At 36.2% G+C, this 25,882-nt stretch overlaps 5 protein-coding genes across 8 annotated transcripts in view; 2 read left to right on the top strand and 3 right to left on the bottom strand.

Moving 5' to 3' along the window:
• Positions 1–2,040: 2,040 nt before the first annotated feature.
• Positions 2,041–3,949, bottom strand: hes6 (hes family bHLH transcription factor 6). The gene is made up of 4 exons (XM_052547681.1): positions 3,761–3,949; positions 3,590–3,676; positions 3,419–3,500; positions 2,041–3,342 (listed from the first exon to the last, which is right to left on the bottom strand). Exons 1-4 carry the CDS (start codon positions 3,821–3,823, stop codon positions 2,894–2,896), a joined length of 681 nt encoding a protein of 226 aa, XP_052403641.1. The 5' UTR covers positions 3,824–3,949; the 3' UTR covers positions 2,041–2,893.
• A 1,888-nt stretch (positions 3,950–5,837) lies between these two features.
• itm2cb (integral membrane protein 2Cb) lies at positions 5,838–14,288 on the top strand. 2 transcript variants are annotated; one of them, XM_052547679.1, is made up of 6 exons: positions 5,838–6,104; positions 8,412–8,552; positions 8,728–8,916; positions 9,553–9,663; positions 10,193–10,343; positions 13,095–14,288. In XM_052547679.1, exons 1-6 carry the CDS (start codon positions 6,012–6,014, stop codon positions 13,190–13,192), a joined length of 783 nt encoding a protein of 260 aa, XP_052403639.1. In that variant the 5' UTR covers positions 5,838–6,011; the 3' UTR covers positions 13,193–14,288. The 2 variants fall into 2 exon arrangements, with proteins under 2 accessions (XP_052403639.1, XP_052403640.1); XM_052547680.1 differs by having other exon boundaries at positions 5,865–6,104; positions 8,415–8,552.
• LOC127950548 (G-protein coupled receptor 55-like) lies at positions 7,374–25,327 on the bottom strand. Of its 3 annotated transcripts, none has more exons than XM_052547678.1 (3): positions 24,331–25,188; positions 22,472–23,403; positions 7,374–7,498 (listed from the first exon to the last, which is right to left on the bottom strand). In XM_052547678.1, exon 2 carries the CDS (start codon positions 23,394–23,396, stop codon positions 22,473–22,475), a length of 924 nt encoding a protein of 307 aa, XP_052403638.1. In that variant the 5' UTR covers positions 23,397–23,403; positions 24,331–25,188; the 3' UTR covers positions 7,374–7,498; position 22,472. The 3 variants fall into 3 exon arrangements, with proteins under 3 accessions (XP_052403638.1, XP_052403637.1, XP_052403636.1); XM_052547677.1 differs by lacking the exon at positions 7,374–7,498 and adding an exon at positions 25,200–25,327 and having other exon boundaries at positions 19,728–23,403; positions 24,331–24,435; XM_052547676.1 differs by lacking the exon at positions 7,374–7,498 and having other exon boundaries at positions 19,728–23,403.
• lpar5a (lysophosphatidic acid receptor 5a) lies at positions 14,615–16,309 on the bottom strand. Its single transcript, XM_052547675.1, has one exon. It carries the CDS (start codon positions 16,185–16,187, stop codon positions 15,207–15,209), a length of 981 nt encoding a protein of 326 aa, XP_052403635.1. The 5' UTR covers positions 16,188–16,309; the 3' UTR covers positions 14,615–15,206.
• LOC127950546 (GRB10-interacting GYF protein 2) overlaps positions 18,088–25,882 on the top strand; it is a 32,263-nt gene continuing 24,468 nt past the window's right edge. The window contains exon 1 of the mRNA XM_052547671.1: positions 18,088–18,349. The gene's annotated coding sequence lies outside the window, so the exon portion shown is untranslated. The remainder of the gene's footprint in view (positions 18,350–25,882) is intronic.

Raw genomic sequence — 25,882 nt, 5'->3', positions numbered from 1 at the left:
TTTGTGTATTTCTTCTTGTTATATTTAAAGCACAATGTGTAGCTTATGTGAGGTTAGAATTAAACCGCTTTTTGGTAAAAAAATAAATAAAAAATTTGCATGCCTTATGCATTTTAAGATGTGCGGTTCTTCTTATTTATATACACAGGCATTATTTTAATGTACTACTGCATTTTCCACACATGTTTACATATATATTGTGATCATAAAAAATGACATAAAATTGGAAATTAAACTGGAAATAAATAGCCCTGATTTTTTTTTTTTTTTTACATACAAATAGTAACATGTAACTTTGATTTTATTCGAATTTGACCGTCAGACCCCTCTGTAAAAAAATTAGCTAGCCTATAAACTGCTTTTAACTTGATAACTCCGAAAGTAATCCTAATTCTTTTATTAAACTTTGCAAATTAATGAAAAAGAAAAAAAGACGGAAATCAAAGAGCAGAAGTTATTTTTTTAATCATATTCTATTCTCAGTGTTTTTTCGTTGTGATAATCTTTTGCCAGTCCTGCGCAAATGGACCGTTGGAACAGAGGGGCCCTTTCTGCGCCATATGTTCAAAGTCAGACGACCGTTACAGCAGTTTTTATTATTATACAGCGCACATCCGACGCACAGCTAGCTTCCCTTCATGTGTTCAGACTCCACTCGCTGCGTGACCAGACAGGGGTTTGTGCCTCCACACATGAAAGACGCGCTAGTTCCTCTCCTTCACACCTGCGACAATTTGAGTACAAGGTGTGAATGGTTTCTTCAGGCCTCCTACCAAGACAACAACCTTCAGACGCCGACAATCCGGCCCCGATCCGATGAAAGCAGCGCTAATACAGCCTGTCAACAGTCGGTGAACATTATATGTGGATTTAAACGAGTTAATACGTATTTAATTGTCATCAAACGATGAAAACTATCCATTCAGACAACTCAACTTTAATCAAGAATATTTCAGTGACTTGCTAGGCTAACTTCTTTCAGTTGCCGTTTGCAGGCCTACGTTAGTCCTAGGACTTTTAAAAATAAACATCTGAAAGGGTTTTGTGGTAGGATCGATTATCTATAATGTAGATCAATGGGTAGGATATGTTTAACCAATGTAATGTAACGTGATACTGATAACTGATAATTATATAGGCCTATATATATATATATATATATATATATATATATATATATATATATATATATATATATATATATTGTCGACGTAACGTTAATTGAAAACCTAGCGTAGTCCTATACAGTAAGTTACTTAAAACCTCACGAGTGTCCAATAATCTTAGATTTTTTTACTAGTCTTTTGTTAGTCACAGCACGCTAAATATGTTAGTTTTTGGTGGTTACTGAACCGTTGTATTTTACGTGTTACATTACACTTCTAACTGCTATGTATATTTTATGCAAAGCTAGACTTCATCTGAAGTCGTCAACCATATCTCCTGGAAAAGTCATTTGAATTAACTTATTTTTTCAGGTACTTCATATAGTCTATAGTCAATATCTTTTTTGATCAGACTTAACAGTTACAGAACGTCAGACTACGAAAACCAAGTAAGTTAACTGTAAACGGATAACGGACTTACAGGGCTTATTTACCTTGGTTGCAGGTTTCACGATCCGCGTCTTAATATTACAACTAAAGTTTCCGCCAAAATTGCATTATTAAATATAAACTGCAAACATCCAATTTTGCTTTGCTTAAGTTCTATGACAGACTTGACCCGTAGGCTCACACGTTTAGTCTACACAGCACCACATGAGTCTGACACCTTGCAGTGCCAGTCACAGTGTCTGCGGTAACGGTTAACAGTGAATGAGCTGTTAAGTTTTACACGTCTGCAGGGCCAAATCACCCGAAGCGGACATTCACACTTTAAGAAATAATAGAAAAGGTGAGATAAAACAAGTTACACACTCTGATTATTTCATCAAAGCAGTAGCAACTGCCTTAAAACGGCATAACATCTGCTTTTGCTCTGTTCCGCGAAAAGTCTCAAATTCGCGTTGGCCTATAAAAAAATGACAAAACATGAAACTTTACAGTGATGAAATCAAAACGTTTTATTGAAATCACAATCACACATAAAACACATTAAATGAGATTTACATTTATTTCAAAATTACTTCATAATTATAACATAGGCTACATTTTTTTATGTCAGATCTATCTACAGCCACAACATTGAAATATTTACACCCTAGCCTACAATAATTAGAGATGGGAAAACACTCCCTAGAAATATTATTTATCCTTAGAGTTGCTTTAACTTAGCTTATACAAAACGATTAAATAAAAATACGAACGTTTGTGTGAAAATGAACTAAAATGCATTGTTGCACCAAGAAGAGCTTCTGAGGGGTATCACGGGCGATGACAAATGTGACCCTGGACCACAAACCAGTCATAGGTAATGGGTATATATGTAACAACAGCACTAGAAAAAAAACTGTATAATCTTCCATTAATATATTGTAAATTTCCTACCGTGAATAAATCAAAACTTAAATTTGTATTAGTAATATGCATTGCTAAGAACTTAATTTGGACAACTTTTCTCAATATTTTATTCTTTTTTTTCTTTTTGCCCCCTCAGATTCCAGATTTTCAAATAGTTGTATTTCAGCCAAATAATGTCCTAACAAACTATACATCCATGGAAAACTTATTTATTCAGCCTTCAAATTATGTATAAATCTTATGACTGTTTTTTTGACCCAAGGTCACAAATGACCAGAAAAAAAAAACAAAAAACTTGCAGCCGCCCTATTCCTATGTAGAACTGTCCATGGTCTGTCATAAAGGTGCTCCTGGACTATTGCATGTTTATATACCTCTAAACTAAAAAATATATTGTTCATGGTTCAGCTGGGATCTCCAGAAGCATCTGTCTACCAAGGTCTCCACATGGACTTGGAGAGATTCACGGTTGGCACGCTTGGCGCTTGTTCCCTGGCGTCCACCGAGACTCGGCTGTGCTCCGTGTCCGTGTCATCCAGGTCAGAGCAAAGGTCATCGCTGGAGGTGCTGGAGGGGGCCGGGGATAAGACTGAGGAGCCGCTGCTGACCACGCTCCTGTCTCCGGGCGACAACGCGGCATACGTCGCCTCGCCAGGCCAAGTGCCACAGTTACTAGAGTCCGACAGAAGATCTGACAGGATGTCCTGAAAGCGATCCTCGTCGTTCAGAGGCATGCACTCCAGGAGGTGGTTCAGCAGGTCGGCGGCGATGGTCGCGTCGATTCCCGGACAGCTGGACACGAAGGTGTGCACCTCATGCATGCACTGGATGTATCCCGCAGCGAACCGCTCGTTAGCTTCGCGGTTCACGCTGTCAGCTTCTGCGGAGGAGAAAAGCGGCGTGACGTCACGGCCCAAATACATTCGATTTTTTTTTAAATGCAGGCCTCTTCTTACCCTTCGCTTTGTTTTGCAGGATATTTTCCACGCGTTTCACAGTCATTTCCAACACCTCGGCATTCTCCATTTTTACCTGCGGCTAAAATAAATAAATAAATAGCGACGTTAAGACTGTCTTCGCGCTGTATGCTGGATACAGATGCTGGAAGAAGTGCTAAATGAACTTACATCCGGGTCGGCTAGCAGTAGCCTCAGCTCCTGTAAACTTTCATTGATGCGGGCGCGTCTCTTTTTCTCCACCAGCGGCTTCCTCGTCTGAAGAGGGAGAGAGAATGCGTTTAGTTTGGGGGAAACGTCGATAAACGTTTGCTTGTGGGATTAAAAAGACGCGTTGCGTACCTTTCTGTCTTTTATTCCGAAATAGTCCTCCTCGTGTGTGTTGCTGCGAGACGCAGGGGCCATATTGCTGCAGTATAGAGACCGCTGAGAGGATAGGATGGGGGGCAGATGGTCAGCGGGTTCTGTTCGAGACAAAAGTCTGTGCTAACAAGCACTACTGTGAAAAGTGGGCGATTGAAGGGGGACATTTATGAGGGCTGATTTACATGTGAATGGACTGACTGGTAACCAATCAACAGCCTCGCCTTTGTCTGGGCACTGAAAACTAACCCGCCCTGTGAACCTGTAGATGACCAGAGGACAGTTCAGAATAAAATTAAGTTCAACTACACTGAGTACATAGATAGATAGATAGATAGATAGATAGATAGATAGATAGATAGATAGATAGATAGATAGATAGATAGATAGATGTGCTATACTTTCCTTAAGTCAATTAGTTAGTCAGAGAAAAATCAACATCCTGACATTAACCTTTAATATATATATATATATATATATATATATATATATATATATATATATATATATATATATATATATATATATATATATATATATACACACAAATACGTGTGTGTGTGTAAGTCATTTTTTGTCTGTCATAAAAACGGCGGGTTTTAACTTGGAACCGATTTAATTAAAACTCAACAAACGTAGGTTTTCGAGTTTAGAGGGTTAAAACTTTGTTATTTTGTACATTACAGATTATAATGAGAATAAATCTCTTCAAAAAGGTTCTTCGAGAGATTGAATGGGAAGGGACTAAAAAATAAATGGCAAAGACATAATCAGACAGACAGAGGCTGGACGTTTTTATGCATTACACAATTAAATAATAGTTTTCACCAATATCACAATTACAGAAATCGGTTCTTTCTTTTTGGACAGAACAAAAGTGCGTCCTCTATTGGAATTGAGTTCAACGCGCACGGCATCAGTTCCATCAGTGCAGAGTTGATCTAATTTCTGCGGCGCGTCATAGCCGTAAAAAGCATTCATCAGCGTCAGGTTATTTATTGACTTCCGGCAGTCTGATGCAAATCAGAACGCGTAGTAGAGCACTGTTAAACGGCTGAAATAGAACCGGAATGCACATCCATTTGTGGGAAATAAATCCACAATAAAAGTCCAAGATGAATGGCTGATTAAGAAAAATCCAGTGGGATAATTTTTTATTTATTGTAAGTATTACTTTAATTTAAAAAAATATTTTAAATCTGTGTAAGTTAGTAATTTGTATTTTTTTTTTCTTTTAATTTACAAGCACATTTATGGTGACATAATCTTTTGATATATCATCAAGGTTAGTAATTAGAAGAATGAAGATTAACCATGTTTTTATCATAGTAAAATCTTAGTAACCAAGTTTTTTGCGCATTGATTACCTTTTGTATAACAACAGTTTTACTACAAGTACCATGGTGAAACTATGGTTATAGTGTCGCAATACATAACCATGTAACCATGGTTCAACTAGTAACCATTTTTTTTCTCTTGGTTGTAAAACCATGGTTCATTTTGGCACAGTATGACTTCTCATCGTCATCGTTATGCAGAATATGTTTCGGTTTTATATATATATATATATATATATATATATATATATATATATATATATATATACATACATATATATATACATATATATATATATATCTTAACAATACACATAATTTAATTAGAGTATTAGTGCATCAATGTGTAATAATGCAAAACATTACAAGGTTTTTTTTTAGCATTTTAAGCAAAATAGACATTAATGAGCCGTAGTAAATTTCTGTATATTAAAAAAAATGCTAAATGTGATATCAGGTAAAATCTTATGGGAATGGATGTAAAATGAAAATCTTAAAATATTGAATCTATAGACGAATCATGGATGAATAATGCTTATGCAGGGACATTCAATGTGTATTTTGAAATATAAAACTGATTACCCCCAATTATTATTATTTATGGTTGCATTTTGAGTAAAAATTAAACTTCTTCATCTTTTTTTTTTCATTTAAGTATATAATTCGGATCTGCACGGGTTAATTAACAAGGTTTTTTTTTTTGTGAAAATTGTAATACTAATTTTAGAAAAGAGACGCCGATTGGTGGACTCTTACTTTGAAGTGCACCGGAAGCGAGGGAATCCTCTTTAAGTTCGCCCTGTGTCGAACACTTCATTCACAGCACAGAAGCGTCCTTGCTGGTACAATCCCTACTGGACATCCTCACCGCAGAAAACCAGGAGGAAGCGAAAATGGTGAAGATATCTTTCCAGCAAGTAACTGCACAGAAGCCCGAAAAGGAGAACGATGGAGACAAAGAGGAAATTCACATGCCCTACTCTCACGTGAGTTATAGTTTCCTATTTAAATATCCCATTATTGTCTATTGTGTTGTGGTCTGCTGTGAAACCATCCTTTGTTTTTATCATGTTCTTCCAGACAAAAAGAAGTCAAAAAGCAACAACAACAAAAAATCATGCATAACTTGTGCTTAAAATGTAATAATAATAATTTGAATAATTTGAATTTAACAGTGCCATTATGTCTCCTAAACCATTTAGGTGATTAATAGACAAAGCTTTAATGTCAATCTAATCTGATGTATACAATTATTATGCTTAGAAACCATAATCATGATAATGATTAGTATTTCATTAAAATTAGTATTCACTTTGGCAGTCTTGTGCATGTTTGAAGTAAAAAAAAAATGGATCGTACTTGATAGATGTGAGACAGTATTGAGAAGCACAGGAAAACTTTCTCTTTTTTTCCTTTTTGTCAGAGAAAAATTATGCTGACATCAGATTTTGCAATTTTTTCTATTTCTGAGAATGCACCAGTTTCTGTCTTAATTTTACTATTACAGATTGAGAAGACTTATCAGATGTCTTATGTCTTAACTGTACAACTTTTATGGATATATTCATATTAAAGTATATATTAAACACTTTGCCAGGCTTGGACCTGCAGTTCTGCATTGGTCTACAGTTGATAGATGTAAGCCAATATTGAGATGCACTGCAGAATGACATTACATCATCCCTCGTGTAGCGTGAACTGCCACTGCAGATTAGTGCCCAACAAATCAGCTTGAGCTGTGTGTGTGTGTGTGTCATGATAGTAGTTATTCAACTGCAAAACCTTTTATTACCACTTGACTTGAGCTGTGACAGTGCAGATGACCGCAGCCTGTTGTTTTGATGTGCCTGGAATGCTCAGTCCTCACTTTGGGGTTTTCACTAAAAAACTAAATAAAGTCCTTTTGTTAGACCTCAGCTGGGGGTAACCGAAATCTGAAAGCATTATTAAGTAGGACATTTGTAGGCGACACCGAATGGTCCCTTCTCTAGTGCGTCACATTTTAAATTCAAACTCCCGTGCCTGTATTCGTGGATTCATCTAATCTGATAAACTAGCGCTGTTGCTTTCAGCCTGGTTCCCACACACTGTCTCCTACTAGCTGCTAGCGTGTGTCCTCCCTACGTAGATAGGAACTCCTGTACAAATAAGGAGTGTGGAAGTACAGTATGTGCCTATAAATATCACTCTGCCAGGAGGAGATAGTAGCTCTCTCAGCAAGTCTGTTGGATTCACGATGATCCAGAGCCTGCGTGGGCCGATCCGAGCTGGTGAACTCGGCACCAGCGTCTGAAAGACTGGAGGCGGATGGATTGCTCAGGCCACCTGACGTCTTGAGACGCTGCCGTGACTAATGTCTTGGCGGGTTGGGTTGGGTGCACTGCAAAAAAATATATATATATATTAAGTCTTGTTTTCTGAACAAATTTATAACAATCGAGTGAGTTTATGTTTAAAATCATAAAAATATGTCAGTGGGGTAAGAATATTCTTAGTATTTCTTGTCTCGTTTTTCATTACAAATATCCTAAAATTCTTCAATCAAGATGCAGTTAGTCAAGAAGGAAAATGATTAAGATATTAGTTAAGATTGTTTTCTGGACAGTTTATCAAAATAAACTGAGCTTATGCTTAAAACTAAAAAGATGGGATAAGATGATTAATTTTTTCCCCTTATTTTTATTTTTTTAAAAACATAAACCCACTTAATTTTTATGCATTTTATCTAGTTTAAAACCTTTAGTTTCTCAAGTAAATTTGTCTTGATTAATGGATGTTTAACAATGCAAAAATACTGAGTAAGAAACATTTTTTGCAGTGTAGTTTGTGCCAGCTTGTATGTATAGATTTGGTAATGGGAAATTTGGATGAACTGTAAATCATCTCCAATCATTACCAATGCTCCCAAATTTGAAATTAAAGGGATAATCCACCCGATAATAAATATGAATGTGGACCTGTATGCATTTTATTTCTCCTGTGGAACGCAAAAGAAGATATTTTGAAAAACATAGCTAACATTTTTGGGTTGCACTGACTTCCACAGTATTGTTGTCCATATTATAGAAGTCAGCAGTTCCTGGAACCTTTTAATTGCCAGCTTTTTTTAAAATGTCATGTTTTGTGTACCACAGGAAAAAAAAAACAAGTCATATGGGATTGTATAAAAAATGAGAGGGGAGTAAATAATGACAGAATTGAATGGACTCTTCCTTTGCAATCCAGAATCAAAAAGCAACTATCCCAAGTGCTCTGAATGCATAAAAACTAATAGAAGTTGTTTTGTTTCCCAGCAGGATGAGTTGGTGCTCCCGGTAAGATCGAAGATGTCTTATTTTAGAGGCCTTTGGTGCGTAGTGCTCGGCTTGGTGATCTTCCTGTCAGGCTTGATCATTGCCTCTGTATGCCTGTACCGACACTACTTCAGCCCGCAGGTGAGACACCAGATGTCACTCTTTTATCTGTTAATCATCCTTTATTCACGAACAAGCATATTAAAGTTCATTGCCATAGTGATCACCATAGAAACACCTTGCTGGATCTTTCACTCAGTCTTCCGTTCACTGGTTCAAGTGCACTCTATTGAAGTGCTCTGCTTTCTTTCTCCAGATCCCAGAGGACAGTTCGTTCCACTGTCGGGTGATGTACGAGGACCCCCTGTTCGCCCCGTTACTCGGAAGACAGGAGTTGGAGGAGAATGTCGGCATCTACCTGGACGACAACTACGAACAGATCAGTGTGCCTGTTCCTGACTTCGGAAGCAGCGACCCGGCTGACATCATTCACGACTTTCACAGGGTGAGGATCTTTCCGTGAAGGACTTGAAGTGAAGTTCTGCCCGTTTGGCTCTGAGACAGTTTCTTTTAGTTCTCTGGCTGCACAAAAGCTGGTTGTTAGTCATCACAGCTCCCTCAGATGGACTGTGAACAATTTCTAAGGAAGCCTTTTGTCTGCTAAAATCATTGTTTAATATTCAGCGCAATGTGCCAAGCACAGGAGTACATGCAAATGTTTCTGTGAAAGCCACATTTCCAAGTTCCACAGAAGCTATAAATCTATGAGAACAGAACAATTTAGAAGACTTAACTCCATCATAGTTAAACTCCAGTCTTCAGAGTAATATGATCTTTCAGAAATCATTCTGATATACTGATTTACTGCTCAATAATTTTTTTTCTTATTGTCAATGTTTTTCATAGATGATTGAAAAGAACTGCATTTATTAGAAATGGATATCTTTCATTACATTATAAATCATCTTACCATCACTTTCGATTAATTTATTGCATCTATGCTGAGAAAAAGTATTAGTTTTAAGAGTTCATACTTTTAAATGGTGGTAAATTGTATTAACCTTAAACCAATCTCTCAATTTGTATTTATTTGATTCTAGAGTCGTTATTAACGGAGGTGTTGTCTTTCTTGTTAACACAGGGACTCACAGCTTACTATGATATTGCGTTGGATAAGTGCTATGTTATTGAACTCAACACGACAATCGTCATGCCGCCCAGGAGCCTGTGGGAGCTGCTTGTCAATGTCAAGGTAACAGATTGCATAAAGTTTTATGTAACATAAACAAAAGGGCTCGGATCGTGAGTCACTTGTTTGATGTCCAGCCTTTATTTCTGAAATGAGAAATATTTCATTAATGATTTCTGAAGGTTGAACTGCGCCCAATCATTTGTTAATAGAAATATAATTTTTTCCTGCAAAACAGTCTTCCCATGGTCTTGGGGAGAAAAAAATAAATAAACTAGGATAATAAAACAAAATCATGGAAACTTAAGGTTTTAAGATATTATAATTATTTTTAGTTTATAATAAGTTATTTAGTAAATGCACATTTAATATATTTAGTATTTAATTTTAATTTAATAAAAAATTCCCCATTTATATATATATATAAAAAAAATGTGTGCATGCAAACCCTAAAAGGAGTTTTTTCACTTCCCTAGCAGAGGTGACACACAGATTTCTGATCTGTTTGATTCATCATTGCTAATGTGTCAGTGTTGATGGAATGAAGCCCGTAGCTGCATGTGACCGTTTCTATGCGTTTGTGTTTTGGCAGCGGGGGATGTATTTGCCCCAGACCTACATCATTCAGGAAGAGATGGTGGTGACGGGGCGCATTAGGAACATGCGTCAGCTGGGACCCTTCATCCACCGACTCTGTTATGGAAAAGAAACCTACAGACTGAGACGCCGTAGCAGCCAAAGACGTGAGTTTCATGACTTCTTGTTTTATTTGTTTTTACTAATTTAACTTCATTGTGAATACTAATACTATTATTATTATTATTGTTATTACAAAAGATTTAAAGAACTAAGATTTCTTTATGCTTTTTAAGGAAGACTCGTATGCTCACCAAGGCTGAAAACTGTGATACTTTTTTTTGGTTGTTTTGTTTTTGGATTATTTGATGAATTCGAAATTTAAAGAATAGCATTTAAAATCTTTTGTAAAATCATATGTGTTTACGATAAATTTTAATCAATTTATAACATCCTTGCTGAAAAGAAGTGTTAACTTTTGAATGGTAGGTAAGCAGCACAACCGTTTTCAACATTGAAGATAATAAGAAATGTTTCTTAAGCAGCAAATCAGCATCTAAATCAGGACTGGAGTAATGCTTCTGAAAAATCATTAAAGGAATAAATGACATTTTAAGATCTATTCAAACGGAACATTCTTGTCCTCCATCTTTATAAACCTGTCTGACACGCACGCACACAGATGTGGTTTTCTCTTGGCTTGTTTAGTTCCTGTTTTTTTTTTTTTTTTTTATATATATATATCCACCCAGTTATCTTGTGAAATTCAGATGCTTTGTTGCTGATAACCTGATAATACAACACAGTCTTCCTGTTTTTATGAGTCTGAGTGCTTTAGTTCAGGTGGATTTGTGCATGTGCTGGGTACATTCAGTCTGGTGCGTGTGGCACGTTGACACCGATCTTCATCTTTATTAATGCGTGCGCACGTAGGTGTGTAAATGTGACTCACAATCATGGAGTACACAGAACATCTCCGGTTTAGAAACCACACAGAGGGGGAAGTGATGCACGTCAGACACTAATGCATTGTGGGAGTTGTTGTTGGGATCAGAGGGCATCTCTCTGTGATGTGATGCAGAGGCTGAGGTGTGGGAGTTGTAGCTTGGCTCCTCAAGGACTTCCCTCTCACTCATCCGGGTGCAGATGGTTTTCTGGATAGTCACAGGAAATAGAACTTGACTTTGTGTGACAGCTGAGTTCAATATTCATCCAATATTCATAGAACGACATGGAATACGGGGGGGGGGGGGGTGACTGGGAAATGGGTGAAAAGTTATTTCCAAATAGATTAGCTCTCTTCTGAATGTCTTGACATTGCTTGTGGTGTCCCTCAGGGGTCAGTACTGGGCCCCAAATTATTTAATTTGTACATTTAATGATATTTTCTCAATTGGTTAAATATGTATTGTTTGCTGATGATACAAACATTTTTCTATAGTGACAACAATTTGGAGTGGCTTATCAGCATTGTAAATAAAGAATTAAGTAAATTTAAAAAAAAGTGGATGGAAAGTAATAAATTATCCTTAAACCTTGATAAATCTAAAGTGTTGTTTTTTGGAAAGCATTAAGTCGATTCAAAGAAACCGGTTGAGATAGATCGAGTACACATTGAAAATGTACAGGTAATAAATTTTTTAGGTGTAACGATAGACCATAAGTTAAGTAGGAATGCCCACATCAGACATATAACTATTAAAGTCTCTAAAAGCCTTCCTATAATTAGTAGAGTTAAACGTATTTTTGATCATAATGCACTCTATATCTTGTACTGTTCTTTAATACAGCCATATCTTACCTACTGTGTAGAGGTATGGGGCAATAATTACAAAAATGTAATAGTCACTTTTTTTGCTACAGAAAAGAGATGTACAAATTATACACAAGGCCGCCTATTTTGAGCACACAAATCCTCTCTTTCTTAGATCAAAGTTATTAAAAATGCAGGATCTTATAAAATTATATAATGCACCGTTTATGTTTAAAGCGTATCACTATTTATTACCTGTGAACATTCAAAATATGTTTTCTCATAAAGAGCAGTCGTACAGTTTGAGAGGATCTGGGAACTTTGTGATCCCAATGGCGGCTTCCACCAGGAGGAGTTTTTCTATGTTTGTTTGTGTGGTTACTTTGTGGAATAATTTGGGGCTTGAATTAAAGCAATGTCAAAGCATTCACCTTTCTTAAACTTCTTTACAAACAAAAGGTCTGGTCCCATTACAGTGATTTTGAGGTTTGATTTTATTCTATTTTTAGACGTGAAATAAAGTGCACACATCTGTAATAAAATATCCAGCACATGGCTCCGGGGGCTGAATAAAAGCCCCCTGTAGCAAATCAATGCATTTTTGTGAGATAAATATCCAGATTTCTAACGTAATAAACCCTTTTTTTTTCACTTCTGCTTACTGCTGGGAACTGGAAGACGTGACTTTATATTCATCAAAGAATCTTTTATAAAAAAGTATCACCGTTTCAATGAATATGTTAAGCAACACAACTGTTTTCATCTATATGTTTCTAAATCAGCATATTGTAATGATTTCAGAAGGGTCATTTGACAATGATGACTGAAATAATGATGCTGAAAATTCAGCTCTGCATTACAGAAACAGGTTACATTAAAAAAAAAAAAAAAAAAATATATATATATATGAGATTTAAAATATATAAGAAATTTTATATATTAATATAACTGTGTTTTATTCAATGCAGACATGGTCAGCTTAAGAGATTTCTTTAATATTAAACGACAAATTTTTGAATGGCGGCATGAAATACTTCCTGAACCAGGCAGGACAAAAAAAGTGTAGCTATGATATTATCGACATTAGTGTGTGCATGCAACAATTATGCAATACAGTACATGCACCATCCTTGCTTAACCCGACTCGAATCTGTTATTGCCACAGGAGTCGATAAGAGGGAGACCAGGAACTGCCACAGCATCCGGCACTTCGAGAACACGTTTGTCGTAGAGACGAAGATTTGCGACCGACTCCTGCTGTAGTTTCCCTCCCTTCTCCTCAACTCTACTGAGCAAAACCCAAAACTGACCAGTCCCCATCTGTCCAGCTTAACAGCACTTTATCAGCATGATAAACCTGTACATAATGTTAGATCATGCCATATTTGTGGCTTTGTTGGTTCAGATTTTCCAAGGATAAACTGTAATTACTTTGTCCATATTCTGAAGCATACTGTCTAGTTTATAGTTTCATTTCACTCTCAGGTTATTTGTGTGTGTGTGTGTGTGTGTGTGTGTGTGTGTGTGTGTGTGTGTGTGTGTGTGTGTGTGTGTGTGTGTGTGTGTGTGTGTGTGTGTGTGTGTGTGTGTGTGTGTGTGTGTGTGTGTGTGTGTGTGTGTGTGTGTGTGTGTATATATATATATATTTTTTTTTTTTTTTTTTTTTTCTCCAGTGGGGAAGTTTCCTCAAATACTGTGAGATTAGTCTTAGACATCTGGCATGCTCTTTTTTTTCTTCCTCTGTTTCATTTGTTCATTATTTTCTGTGTTAGCTAAGAAATCCAGATTAGAAAATTGTCTTCGATGCCAAAAGATTTACCTCATATTTTAGAAATGTATGACTTAAAGCCTGTTATTTAAGTCATAGCGTGAGTTTTTGAACGTGATATAAGCAATATAAGTTTCCTTCTCTTGGATTTCCTAACTTGACATCCATTTGTTTGTAGTATTGTTGGTTATCTGAGCAAGTTATTATGTTCAAATGCTCTATGTAATACATGTGAATAAAGTTTGTAGAAAAATGTGAAAGACTATCCACCGAATGTTGGTTTGAAATGTTTTGTTATCTCTAAATGCAGTATGCCTGTACTCATAATAACAGGTTGTTCTTTAATTAAGCTGAAGGTTCATTTTCTTAGGCACAGAGGTGCAGAAAACTTTTTCTTGCCGTTCTTATTCCATTTTGTTTATATGCTCCATCCATGACTAATGGTAAACAATTTGACCACGTCTAAGGTGGAATCATTTCATTTTGCTTGTACTTTTTCTAATCGTACCATTTATATGTATTTGTTCCTCTTCCACATACTGGTGTAGCAACAACTGGTTTTGTCTGGAATAAATTAGGCATTTGATTTGATGCACTGTTCTGCTGCTTTGTGAATAATAATTGCTTGTAAAAATCCATCATTAAACTGCTGAAACACTACTGTTGCTCTGCTGATCGTTACCGATAAGCAAGCGCATGCAACAGACCTTTCAGCGCACTCTGCCTACAAACCGCAACACTAAAACGGTTCCTTCATGTGAAACAACAGGAGAGGGTGTGGGCTTCAACTTCAAATGTCACTTCCTTATGCCAGCCTGTGAGCTTTGTGTAACCATGTGAACCATTTTTCCCTTTTTCACTTCTCAGTTGAAGTCAAATAGGTCATAATGCAGATGTGATCCAAGGAGCCAAAAGTGATAGGTTAAACTTAGCACAAGTATGCTTAATTTATTTCGACCAACATAATGCATGACACATAAGGAAAAGTGCACATGTATTACTATGCAGAACTTCAGTGCAATCCTGGGGAAGTAAAAATGCAGTTTAAATGATTGCTCAATAACACAAAAACAGAAAAAAAGACAAACTGAACACTTTTTCAACTGTAATGCTGGAAGAAAAGCAGCTAATGCAGCAACACTTAGCAATATACAACCAGAGGGGCCAACATTTTCACAGTAGCTACTGCCCTTGGTTCTCAGTCATAAGCTAATATACACTTAAACAGCTTAGTTGATGATATACAACAATGAAATTAAAGTATTTATATCACATTGGCAGGTTATGAATCACTGTCTCAACTTCCGGTGTCTTCCCTTTTCACCAGCTTTAGGACGATAAGAGAGTTGCAACCGTTTCACGCTTTGCACATGAGCAGAGATGTGCACAGTTCTCGTGTGTGAGTCAGCTTTTGGTCTAAGACCTGCTTTTTTTTCTACATAACCATTTCCTTTCAGACAAAGAGCTTCTTTACCTCAACAACATAAGCAATTTATGATGGATGGTGCTTTACTGTACATTCCAACTCATGCTCTGGACCAGGCCGAGACCGACGGTTTTGGATGAAGAGTCACATCTGTCTCTACCTTTAATATTCTTTGAGCTGAAATAATAGATCAACGGGTCCAGACAGCTGTTTGTGCTGGCCATGCACATGGTTACAGTCTGTAGGTCAAAGTACATTTTGAGAGTTTTCTCTTCGTTGAAGAAATGAAGTTTGCTCAAGCCAAAGAGGATGAAAGCAGTGTGAAATGGGATGAAACAAATGGCATAGATGAGCAAGTTAGACAGAAAGAGTTTCACAATCTTGCCTTTACTCAACTCGGAGCTGCATGAGGAAGTCGCCATGCTGTAGCCTTTCAGCTGCCATACGACTGCCACTGTACAGCCCAGAATAATGCAGAAAGGTATTAAAATACCAAAGAAAGTGGCACAGCAGAGGATAATGAACCCCTTAAACCATTCTTCCTCTGTGTATCTCTCAAAACAACGTGTAACATTACAATATTTATCCTTATTTTCGGGATGGTTTAAGGCTGTTGGCACTGCCAATCCAGCGATGATCAGCCACACGATTGCACAAAACACCCAGGCTATTGGTACCGTCCTCAAATGGCGAGATCTCAGTGGATACACCACAGCCAGCATCCGGTCCACGCTGATGAGTGTGATGAACAAGGAGCTGGAATAGATGTTGACAGCAAAGAGGGTCCCTGGAATCATGCACAGAGTGTTTCCCAGCTTCCATTTACCTGTGGCAAAGTAGATGATCCGAAAGGGCAGGGAAAGAGTGAAAAGTAGGTCCGATAAGGCCAGGTTGGCCATGTAGATCACCGGAACGGATTTCCTCAATCCATTCCGACAAACCAGTATCCAAAGAGACACAAAGTTCAAAGGAAGCCCGAACAGCAGCACGATGCTGTAGGTGGAAGTGAAAAGTGGATATCTGAAATCTGATGTGCTGCAGTTATCTGTGTTGTTGTAAGGCATTTTCCAAAGATGAAGGCGAATTTAAGAGAAGTGCCGTGTCGAAACGTGAAATGGCTCTGAAATGATTTTTTTTCCTGTTGTGCTACCTTTTTTTTGTTCCACTTGTTAGTGACAGGAAACAGTGGGAGGTGTTAGCAAGTGAATTGCATTGACATGCTGATATTTAAGAGGAGGTTGGGGGTTGATGATGTTTTAGACTTGAACCAGCAAAATGAGGTCATGTGGGATACAAGTCTGCATTTGTTTACTACAACTCTTTACTTTTAAAAGATACCGAACTGTCACTGGGATGCTACCCTTTCAAAAGGTACTAATATGTAACACTTTTGGTACTTTTAAAGTGATGATACCCTAGTGAAAAATAAATATACTTAACTTTCATGCTAAGTGTACTAAAAATACAGAAATGCCCTGCAATTGTACTTTTGAAATTAAAATTAAAAAATTAAATTTATGCATTTAGCAGACGCTTTTATCCAAAGCAACTTACAGTGCATTCAGGCTATCAATTTTTACCTATCGTGTGTTCCCGGGGAATCGAGCCCCCAACCTTGCACTTGATAAGCAAAGCTCTATCAATTGAGCTACAGGATACTTAGTATACTTTTAGTATACTAAACTTGTATACTTAAGATCTGATCAATTGGAACAACTAATTTTGTACTTAATGCACATTAATTGTGCGGAAGTAGTGCTGAAGTACAATTAAAGATATGCTTAGTATATTTGATTGTGCTAAAGTGGAACTATTGCAAAGACGCTTCACTTGAAATATTTAGCAGTTAAAAAACTGATATTATTCAAAGATCATAAAATTTTCATCAAAAAGTGACAGTAAAACACATTTCAGGCTTAATATTAGGAAATGTACATTGTGCACAAGTAGTACGCCAAATAAAGTTTTATTATAATTTATTTATCAGTAAGTCTCGAGTTATCTGTCAAATATGTTAATACATTTTAACAATACTTAGTATGCAATAAATATCTTACTTTTTTACTAGGGTATGTACCTTTAAGGTATTAATATGTAGCATTCAAGAACACATAGATGTACATTTTAGCTTTTGTACCTAATTGTACAGTCTCGAAAGCTTTGTACCTTTTTTCTGAGCGTGTGGAAACAAAAAAATAATCATCTTTAGATAACTCAAAAGCAAGCTTAAATCTAGTCAGTGTTAAACTTCCACGTTCATGTACTGGGAGAAATACAAAAGGTCAAAATGGCAGCTAAACCTCCTCAGTCTCAGCGTGTTAAAATCAGTAGTGTGTTGCAGATTTTAACACATTGTAATCGCACTCAAGTCAATCAAGCAATAAAAAAAATCTGCTGTATGCTTGGTAAAGTCAGCATGGTCACAATGAATGTGAACTATCTGCAAATATATGAATTATAATGTATTTCTGCTAAAATCTAAATATAATTTTTTTTATTTAAACCTGCAGCCCAGCACTTTTGTGAGAACAGTACATACAGTAGATGTTTAAGCTAACCTCACAATCTCACCTCTGCTTTAAAGGAACTAAACTAACTGACTTGCCTCACCACAATCTCAATGATAATGTTTTGACATAAAAGGTCAGCCGAGCTGCAGCACAACCACAGACAGAACAGTTTTCAAAAGTCCTGTGGGTGGAGGGGTTGGGGAGGCTCAATGCAAACAGCATGAACTTATGACACATACACTGAACAGTGCATTTTGTTGACAAATAACAAATAAACTTTATCTGTAGCTAAATGTAATGTAGTTGCATGCATGTAATTCATATTTTCAACAATATATGTTTTATTACAGTTAATAAAAAATAAATTCCAATAAATTAGTCAAACACTGTTATTAATTGTTTTAGATGTGTCAGAAAGTTTTGATGTGGTGGCTCCATCTAGAGGTCGATGTTGCACAGACCTATCGAGGCTCGCTCGGACATGCGCAGTGTCTCCTCAGTAAAATTGTGAGAAAACCTGTTTTTATAGAGTCTATGGAAAAAGCCGTGAAGTCGGAGAGCATAGTAGCGGGTTATGAAGAGAATATCTCCCTCCAGTCCATTCAGACAAACCGCAAATGTATTCTAGCGTTTGTCAGCGATAAAGGTTTTTAAATTCAGCACGTGCACGGGTATGAATGACGAAGGTTGCAGCTTGTGACGACTCTGAACTACAGGTAAAATATGTTTTACAGCTATCGGAGTGTCTAAACAATAATTGTACACGAAAACATTACAAATATATCACTGAAACACGATGGTAATCTTTCAGTGCGTACCACATAAATACCATCATGATAATAAATCATTCAGAACCAGAGATGAGTTACTATCTCATAAACGGTGCCTTTTTTTTTAAGACAATTATCAGCTAGTCTTGTCTCACTTTTGGAGATATATTTAAGTTTACAAAAAAATTATTAGATTAAAGTTACGTTTTTACTATTTCATGTTTATTTGGAAAAGGGGGAAAAGCACAGAAACGAAGATGTAAACTAAAATGTAAACTAAAATGTGCATTTATTATTGTTATTATGTTACGTACTACACATTATATTACTATATACTTATATAATAGCCTATTGCACACGTTACATTTAAAAATAAATGTAGGCTATTTAATTAATTTATTCATTTCACTCATCCATCCATACACACTTTTACACTTGTATTATTCTGTCCTCTCTAAATTACTTATATTATGATATTCTGGCGCCATCTGCTGGTTATAGAAGGAAAAAAGTTAATTCTATACTACAATAAGGATGTAATGGCCTAGCCTATAAACACATGGCAAACCATTGTGATAATCGAAGGATGATACAAAATAAACTGTAACGCTCTGATTCATACAAACCTAAAAACTGTGCAAAAATGTTCCTTTCAAGCCTCTTCAAAACAGGTCTAGCAGAACAGTAGGTTAAAGTGCATCAAGAGCCATGTGGTCAAGGATGCAGTTGATTTTAGAGTATGAGGAACTGTTTAAAAAAGACAAAGCAGATACAGTGCAAATACGCTCTTTATTAGAGAGAAAGTAGTTCAGTTTGATTTATATAGCTTTTTTTGAGGCCCACAATGTTATTTGTCCTTTTATCATTATTGCATGTTATTAATTTATCAATTGTGATTTACTACCAGAGATAGCAGTAATTTCAGTCGCAGAAACAAAACAACAATGTTTACAGCAGCATGTCACCACAAGCAGCTGTTGATGTGATCGCCAGTCTTTTCCTGTTGGTTTGAATCAAAGTTGGTGTTTTTTTTTCTATTTTACTCTAAACATGCTTAGAATGTTTTATCCTGATAAGCCCGATAGAGTAAAACGCTAGTAAAAACACTGCCTTGTGTTCAGAACTGTTCATCATGTCCTTATATTTATCTCAGGAGGATGTTGCCATACTTCATATATCATATAAACAGACAGCTGATTTCCAGAAATGAGAAGTTACTCGCTGTCTGACTAAAATGAAACTAGTGGCACATGGCTCCATACCCACACATTCTTACCCACAACTTGTGGAAATTGGTGCCATAACTCACACTCAAGGAGATCTGTTCAAAATATAAACAGTTTTATTGACATACAGTACAAAACATGTGAGACAAGACTACACAGACATTTTAACATATTTGACATACTGATTTAGGAGGCAAAATACATAACAAAAGAGATAACAAAAGAGGTAATTGTGAAGGATGTAATGCCATCCACGATGTTGCATCAGAAACATTTGTGAGTCATTGTGAAGGTTTCAGAATGTTTGTCGGACGACCATCGCGTGTGAGCATGAAGACCTCAGGTTTTCTCATGTTGACAGACTTCGCATGAGATAAGACAAATACAGAACCTTTGGGGCAAAATCCTTATCACAGGATCAGAAATTCATCGTAAGTGTGACAGGCACAATTTATATTTTAATGAAAATGGCATTAAATAATGTGCTGAAGTGATGATATATTTAGTTTGCTTTGGTTTCCTTAATAAAAACCCAATACAAATTTTCAATTGACTTCTGGATTAATGTGGAGAATAAGATCTGTGACCAAAAAAAAAAAAGCTTATCATTTCTACATGTTTATTTAATCATAATTACTTCACAAATGAGCAACTTCTAGAAATGTTGAAGCCTGAATCCTCAATACAATCACCGGAAGTAAAAAGCTAAATGTAGGCTATAAATGAACTACACCGCTGTCACATGACTTCATCTTCACCATCACGACACTTCAGACAACTCTTTCAATCTTTATTTAAAGACATTTTTCTTTTCTGTGAGCCTGAAAAAGCAGACTAGTGAGTAGATGAGGTTACCTGTTTGACGTGATGACATTTAATGTTCTGGACCACTCTGTTCTCCTTTAGTCAACCGCCTCTTTCAGGACGAGTTAAAGCTTAAAACGTCACAGTGTATCTTACTGATGTATTTTAAGTCATAGCGTAAAATTTCTTGACCTTGTGTTAACCACAGACCTATTTAACTAAAAACCGCTCAGAAGTCCTGAGCAATTACAACTGTCTCTCTTATAGCCCTAGACTCAAAAACCGCAAAAATGGGTCAGGGGAACAGCCCACCCACTTTTAGCCAATCAGAAATGCTCTCAAATGCTATCATTTTCTGTGGGTGTTCGCTTTCATGGCTTTGGAGTGTGTAGGTTTCAAGGATGTAGTTTTAAGGAAGGATAGTTATCTAATTTAACATCTAAATTCTTGTGAAATTTCCATTTCACAAAAGAAATGGATATAGGTGATACTGATCTTAAACTCCAGTCCACACAAATGCTGAGAATGTGCCGTTCTAAACATCACGGTAAAGTTTTTGTTCTGTTCCCTTTTTCTTCTCATATTTGTTTCTCATATTCATTTAACTCTCACTTTGTAGAGTTAAATGAATTGTCCACCAAAAAAAAGAAAGAAAAAGAAAAACAGGAAACTTGTCATCATCTATTCACCCTCATGTCGTTCCAAACCTGTGTGAGTTTCTTCTGCAGAATACAAGCAGTGTTGGGGAAAGTTAATGTGTTAAAATAGGCTGTTGTGTTACTCCCTAAAAAGTAACTAATTATGTTAATTTCTTTTTGTGCAAAGTAATGCATTATGTTACTTTTTGCTACGTTTTAAATCTTAGCCGAGCTTGCTTTTTTTCTAAGTTCTATTTTTGGCAAATGTACAAAGCCCTTTCACACCAAAAAGGAAATGAATCAGGCTCAGACTGAAGGAAATGTAAATTCACCTCTGTGCAAATTTTACAATGTTGCAAACACAAACGTTATGTTAAATCATAGTCATTTTTGCTTGTATGGTTGAATTGGATCATCAAATGTCAGCAGCAAAAACATTGATTAAAAAATGGGATTTTACATAAATTATATTTGTGTTATTTAACATATTTAATTATTGCTGGTTTGTGTCGTATTCTGAGTTTGCATTTCATTGTTTATATTCGTTTTGGGGAATAATGATTGTGTTTTTCTGGAAGTGAGATACATGCATGTTTACATTCAGTCTAAAACTACAGTAACATCATGTTTAAACAGTGCACATATCACCTCTGCACTTCCCGTACTTCCCATTGCTCTCAACATAAGAACAGGAGAACTGTCTGTCAATATATGGGAAAACTAAGTAACATTAAATTACTATTTTGAATTATATTTTCAGATTCCTTTTTTTTTTTTTTGTAATGAAAAAGCAATTTGTTACTTTACTAGTTACTTGAAAAAGTAATCTGATTATGTAACGCAACACATAACTCAACACTGAATGCAAAAGATGATATTTTGGAGTCTGTTAGGAACCAAACATCATTGGAGCCCAATGACTTTCTATGCATGGCTAAAAAAAACCAACTTATTATCTTTCAAAATATTTTGTGTTCAAAAACAAGCAAGAAACAGAGTCATGCAGTTTTCGACTTAAGGGTGAGTAAATTTTGGATGAACTACCTTCAGTTGGAATGAGAGGAGCAATGTCTGTCCATTTATGTCCATAAAACATGCACTGAACCTGAGTAAAATCAGGTTATTTCAGTAGGAATCCACACAATCTGGATTTTCATGTGAGGGTGAAAAATTTCCCCATGCCAATTTCGCAGTGGGTTCAAGTTGGCATGTGAATTTGCTGAGCTGACCAAAAGAAGGATGTTGGGTTTGAAAGTTACTTTTTTTGTGAGCTGTGCTTCACACTTCACTATCGACAATAAACTTTTTTCGACCACAAAATTTAGCAATTATGACCACACCTTTACTTCCATTGGAAATCCCTTAGAACACATTCTGAAAGATGAATAAACTGACTATACCTCAGGCATCTGAGGTGCTGGTGGTTCTCACTCTGCTCATGGACAGTCTAAACGTCTTCTTGGTGGATCGGACTTCCTTCGCAATGAAATAGTAACACAGTGCATCTAAGCAGCAGGTCACGTTTGCAATGTTTATTGCCACCTGTATGAAAAGGGCAATGTTCTTTTGATGTTTGCAGTCTGAAATAAAGCCATTACGGACAAGATACTGCAGGAATATAGCCACGTGACAGGGGGTGAAGGGCACAAGGAAGGCCGCTAGGCTGCTGTAGATGATTCTCACACCAGCTTGTTTCTTGTGGTTGCTGTTCTTTGATGCTTTGAGAGTTCGGATGCTCTGAATAGAGCACGCCACCAGTACTGCCGTGGGCAACAGAAAACCAAAGACCTCCAGGCACACGATTATTCCAGTGCTCCAACCCTTCTTAGAGAAGCCATGGAAACAGGTGAAATTCCCACTTTTCATTTCCCGGAAGGAGTAGATGGGTGAAGTCGTTGCCATAACAAACACCCAAATGAAACTGCAAACAATCAAGGCGTTTTTTTTGGAGCGCACCTGCTTGGCTTGAAATGGGTGGTTAATGGCGATGTACCGGTCTATGGCGATGCACACAATTGTGTAGATGCTACCGTACATGGCTACAAAGTAGAGACTTTCCAGGAAGGAGCAAAATAGCTTTTTGTCTTCTTCCCACTTGTGGTGTGCTGCATGCATTTTGAAAGGCAACTGCAGCAGCAACAGAAGGTCCATCAGAGCCAGGTTGGTCATGTAAATGGAGGACTCGGTCCATTTTCTGAGCAGCACACAGAACACCACCAGTGCTGCGATGTTTAATGGCAAGCCGAACACCAGGACAGGCACGTAAATCACCAAGTCCAGTATCTGTGTTAAAGTGTCCACATCTGTAGTTGAGCAGTTCGTCATAGTGAAACTGGCATGGAAAGAGGTGCGAAACACATCACATATGTTTTCATGAAATTTGTAACTTTCACAAGTGAAATTTGCATGTCATATGCACAGTCATCGATGTTATGCTTTCTATTTTCGCTTGATGCAACAGTTATTGTAATTATATTTGATTTAAAAAAGAGCAACTTAAAAAAAACGGGATGCTTTGAATGCAACACGCTAGGTCTGTTTTCTATATGCATTAAAAAAAACTGCATTGCTCAGACTTTTCAAACAAAGAACTGCATAGTTTCTTTCTAAAATAAAATTGAAAAAAAAAATAGTAAGGGAATTGTTTTTGTTAATAAGGCAAAATGAAGCTGCACGCAGAAAGTACCTGATGACTTGAACCTCGTTTTTCATTATGATGTTTCAGACACATCAAACATTTTACAAGCAAGTTTCTATTGGTCTCATTTTGAACAAGTTTCCACTTATTTAAAAACTGAACATGATGTTGATTTGCTGGTGATCAAGATTTAGTTAATCTGTATGACAAACCTTTTTTGTTTAAATCATTCCAGCCAAAAAGTGATGCTAGGTTTAGTAAATAAAAACTCTCATGCACTCTTTTTTCATATTGAAGTCAAATATTAGCAAGATTAATAAATAGAATTTACCATAATCAATTGCATTTAATACTTTGCACCAAATATAAAAATTCTCTCATGCTTTGTCATTACAATCGAAAATTAATCACTGGTGCAATTTTGCACATTTGTTTTATTTATTGTAATTATTATCTTAAACATTTTTATTTAAATATTTAGAAAGGTTAATTTATTGTTTCAAAATACAGTAATTTAAAAAACAACAATGAGAAAATAACAAATATAACCATTGACAGGTTTTTTTGCAATTGTTCTGCGTGAACTTTTTGCCGCTCTTTAGTTCATCAGTATATTCTTACCTTCGCCGATGAATTCAAAGTATCATTTCTCCTTGAGTGAAACTGGTGGTAGTTTTCCGTAGTAATGCACTCATATAAATCTTTTCTAAGAAACCTAATAAAACCCTAAAAAAAATAAAGCAAAGGAAATTGTGACTGTAACAATTCAATTACAAAATACCTCCAATTTTGGCACACTCTGACAAACACATTCTTATACATTCACACCCCGACAAAACAACCTGCTTTCATCTCACATCACCCTTACAAATAAGCAGAGTTGTGAAGGTCGTACCTCTGCTGCCAAAAATGTTTTGCAAACCAATAAACCACAAGAACAAAATCCGTTAAATGTGACCTAAGCAGGACAAACTGGCGGATGTCTTTTTTTTTCCTGCATTATCTGTGAAGTACAGACAATATTTAAGCTTCCCACTTATGCCAGACCTTAAACCTCTTTGACATTTCATCTACTTCAACATATCTTGAGACACATGTCAATAAACCACAGTCTTTCTCTTTTTCAGACATGTGGGCTTCATCTCTCACGAAATCATGTCTGGTCTGCAAAAATCACCATTAGTATCATGAATGAAATGATGACTAGTTTTGTCCCTCCTGTACACTACAAAGCATAACAGTGCTATTTACACAGTACTTATGTTACTCATTCTATATCACACAACCATAATATTTTTACACAAAACATTTCAAATGAAGCTGCAAGCAATTTCCTAACAATGAAACTTAGTTGAAGAGAGAATACAGTTACTGAAATTATGCCTCTGCAATATCTAAACTGATTTCAATAAAAGAGGTTGTTATGACATACAACACACACACACATACACAAAATAATTGTGTTAAATGAAATGACTGTCTGTGCTCACCAGGACGTGTCTCACAGGAGATACTTTCCCTTAAATGCTATCAAGAAAACTGAAGTTAGTCGCACTTCTGTTTTCAGAGGTTTTGTCTGTGACCACATCCTTGCTAACAGAAACATGCCTTTGGTACTGTTCTTATATCTTCCTGTTAGCCTGTAAGTAGGCTACTTCATTTTCTCTTAGTCAGTACAGTCACAGCTCATAAAGATGGGTATACTGTAGCTTACATGAAATAGATTTTGGGAAGTTAACCCACCCTGCGGTGTGTGACATATATTTCATCCTAATCTATTTTAGTTAATTAACAAGTATGATGTATGCGGCTCTTGTGTGTTCATATCAACTGTGAGGTTAAAATGTGTATCGCACTAACGGGAGCATTTAAAATTAAAGAAGTACAAAAAAGTTTCCAGTTACAGATATACACCGCAAAAAAAAAAGGTCTTCAGTGAATCTTATTTAACAATTAAAAATCTAAAAAGATTTAAAACAATATTATGATTTAATACTGCATTAGATATAAAGATAAATATAATTCAATCTCCTATAAAGTGTTGCTTCTCATTTTTTTATTTTAATTTTATTTCATGTATTTTTTAAATACATAATAATTTTTTTCAGTGTAAAGTTTGCTTATACAGTAGTATATAATCTATATTTATCAAAATTGATAGAATATTTAGATT

The sequence above is a fragment of the Carassius gibelio genome, chromosome B2 (assembly GCF_023724105.1).
Source record: "Carassius gibelio isolate Cgi1373 ecotype wild population from Czech Republic chromosome B2, carGib1.2-hapl.c, whole genome shotgun sequence".
Taxonomy (NCBI): domain Eukaryota; kingdom Metazoa; phylum Chordata; class Actinopteri; order Cypriniformes; family Cyprinidae; genus Carassius; species Carassius gibelio.
Note: the sequence above shows the minus strand (reverse complement) of the source record. Positions and strands in the feature narration are given on the sequence as shown.

What these genes read in the sequence shown, in the direction of transcription:
- lpar5a (XM_052547675.1), bottom strand. Translation starts at nt 16,187, where the DNA reads ATGCCTTACAACAACACAGATAACTGCAGCACATCAGATTTCAGATAT.
- itm2cb (XM_052547679.1), top strand. Translation starts at nt 6,012, where the DNA reads ATGGTGAAGATATCTTTCCAGCAAGTAACTGCACAGAAGCCCGAAAAG. An exon ending in TTCACATGCCCTACTCTCAC is followed by an intron (nt 6,105 to 8,411) that starts GTGAGTTATAGT and finishes TTTGTTTCCCAG; the next exon opens with CAGGATGAGTTGGTGCTCCC. An exon ending in GACACTACTTCAGCCCGCAG is followed by an intron (nt 8,553 to 8,727) that starts GTGAGACACCAG and finishes TTCTTTCTCCAG; the next exon opens with ATCCCAGAGGACAGTTCGTT.
- hes6 (XM_052547681.1), bottom strand. Translation starts at nt 3,823, where the DNA reads ATGGCCCCTGCGTCTCGCAGCAACACACACGAGGAGGACTATTTCGGA. An exon ending in TACTGCTAGCCGACCCGGAT is followed by an intron (nt 3,501 to 3,589) that starts GTAAGTTCATTT and finishes TATTTATTTTAG; the next exon opens with CCGCAGGTAAAAATGGAGAA. An exon ending in CCTGCAAAACAAAGCGAAGG is followed by an intron (nt 3,343 to 3,418) that starts GTAAGAAGAGGC and finishes TCTCCTCCGCAG; the next exon opens with AAGCTGACAGCGTGAACCGC.
- LOC127950548 (XM_052547677.1), bottom strand. Translation starts at nt 23,396, where the DNA reads ATGACGAACTGCTCAACTACAGATGTGGACACTTTAACACAGATACTG.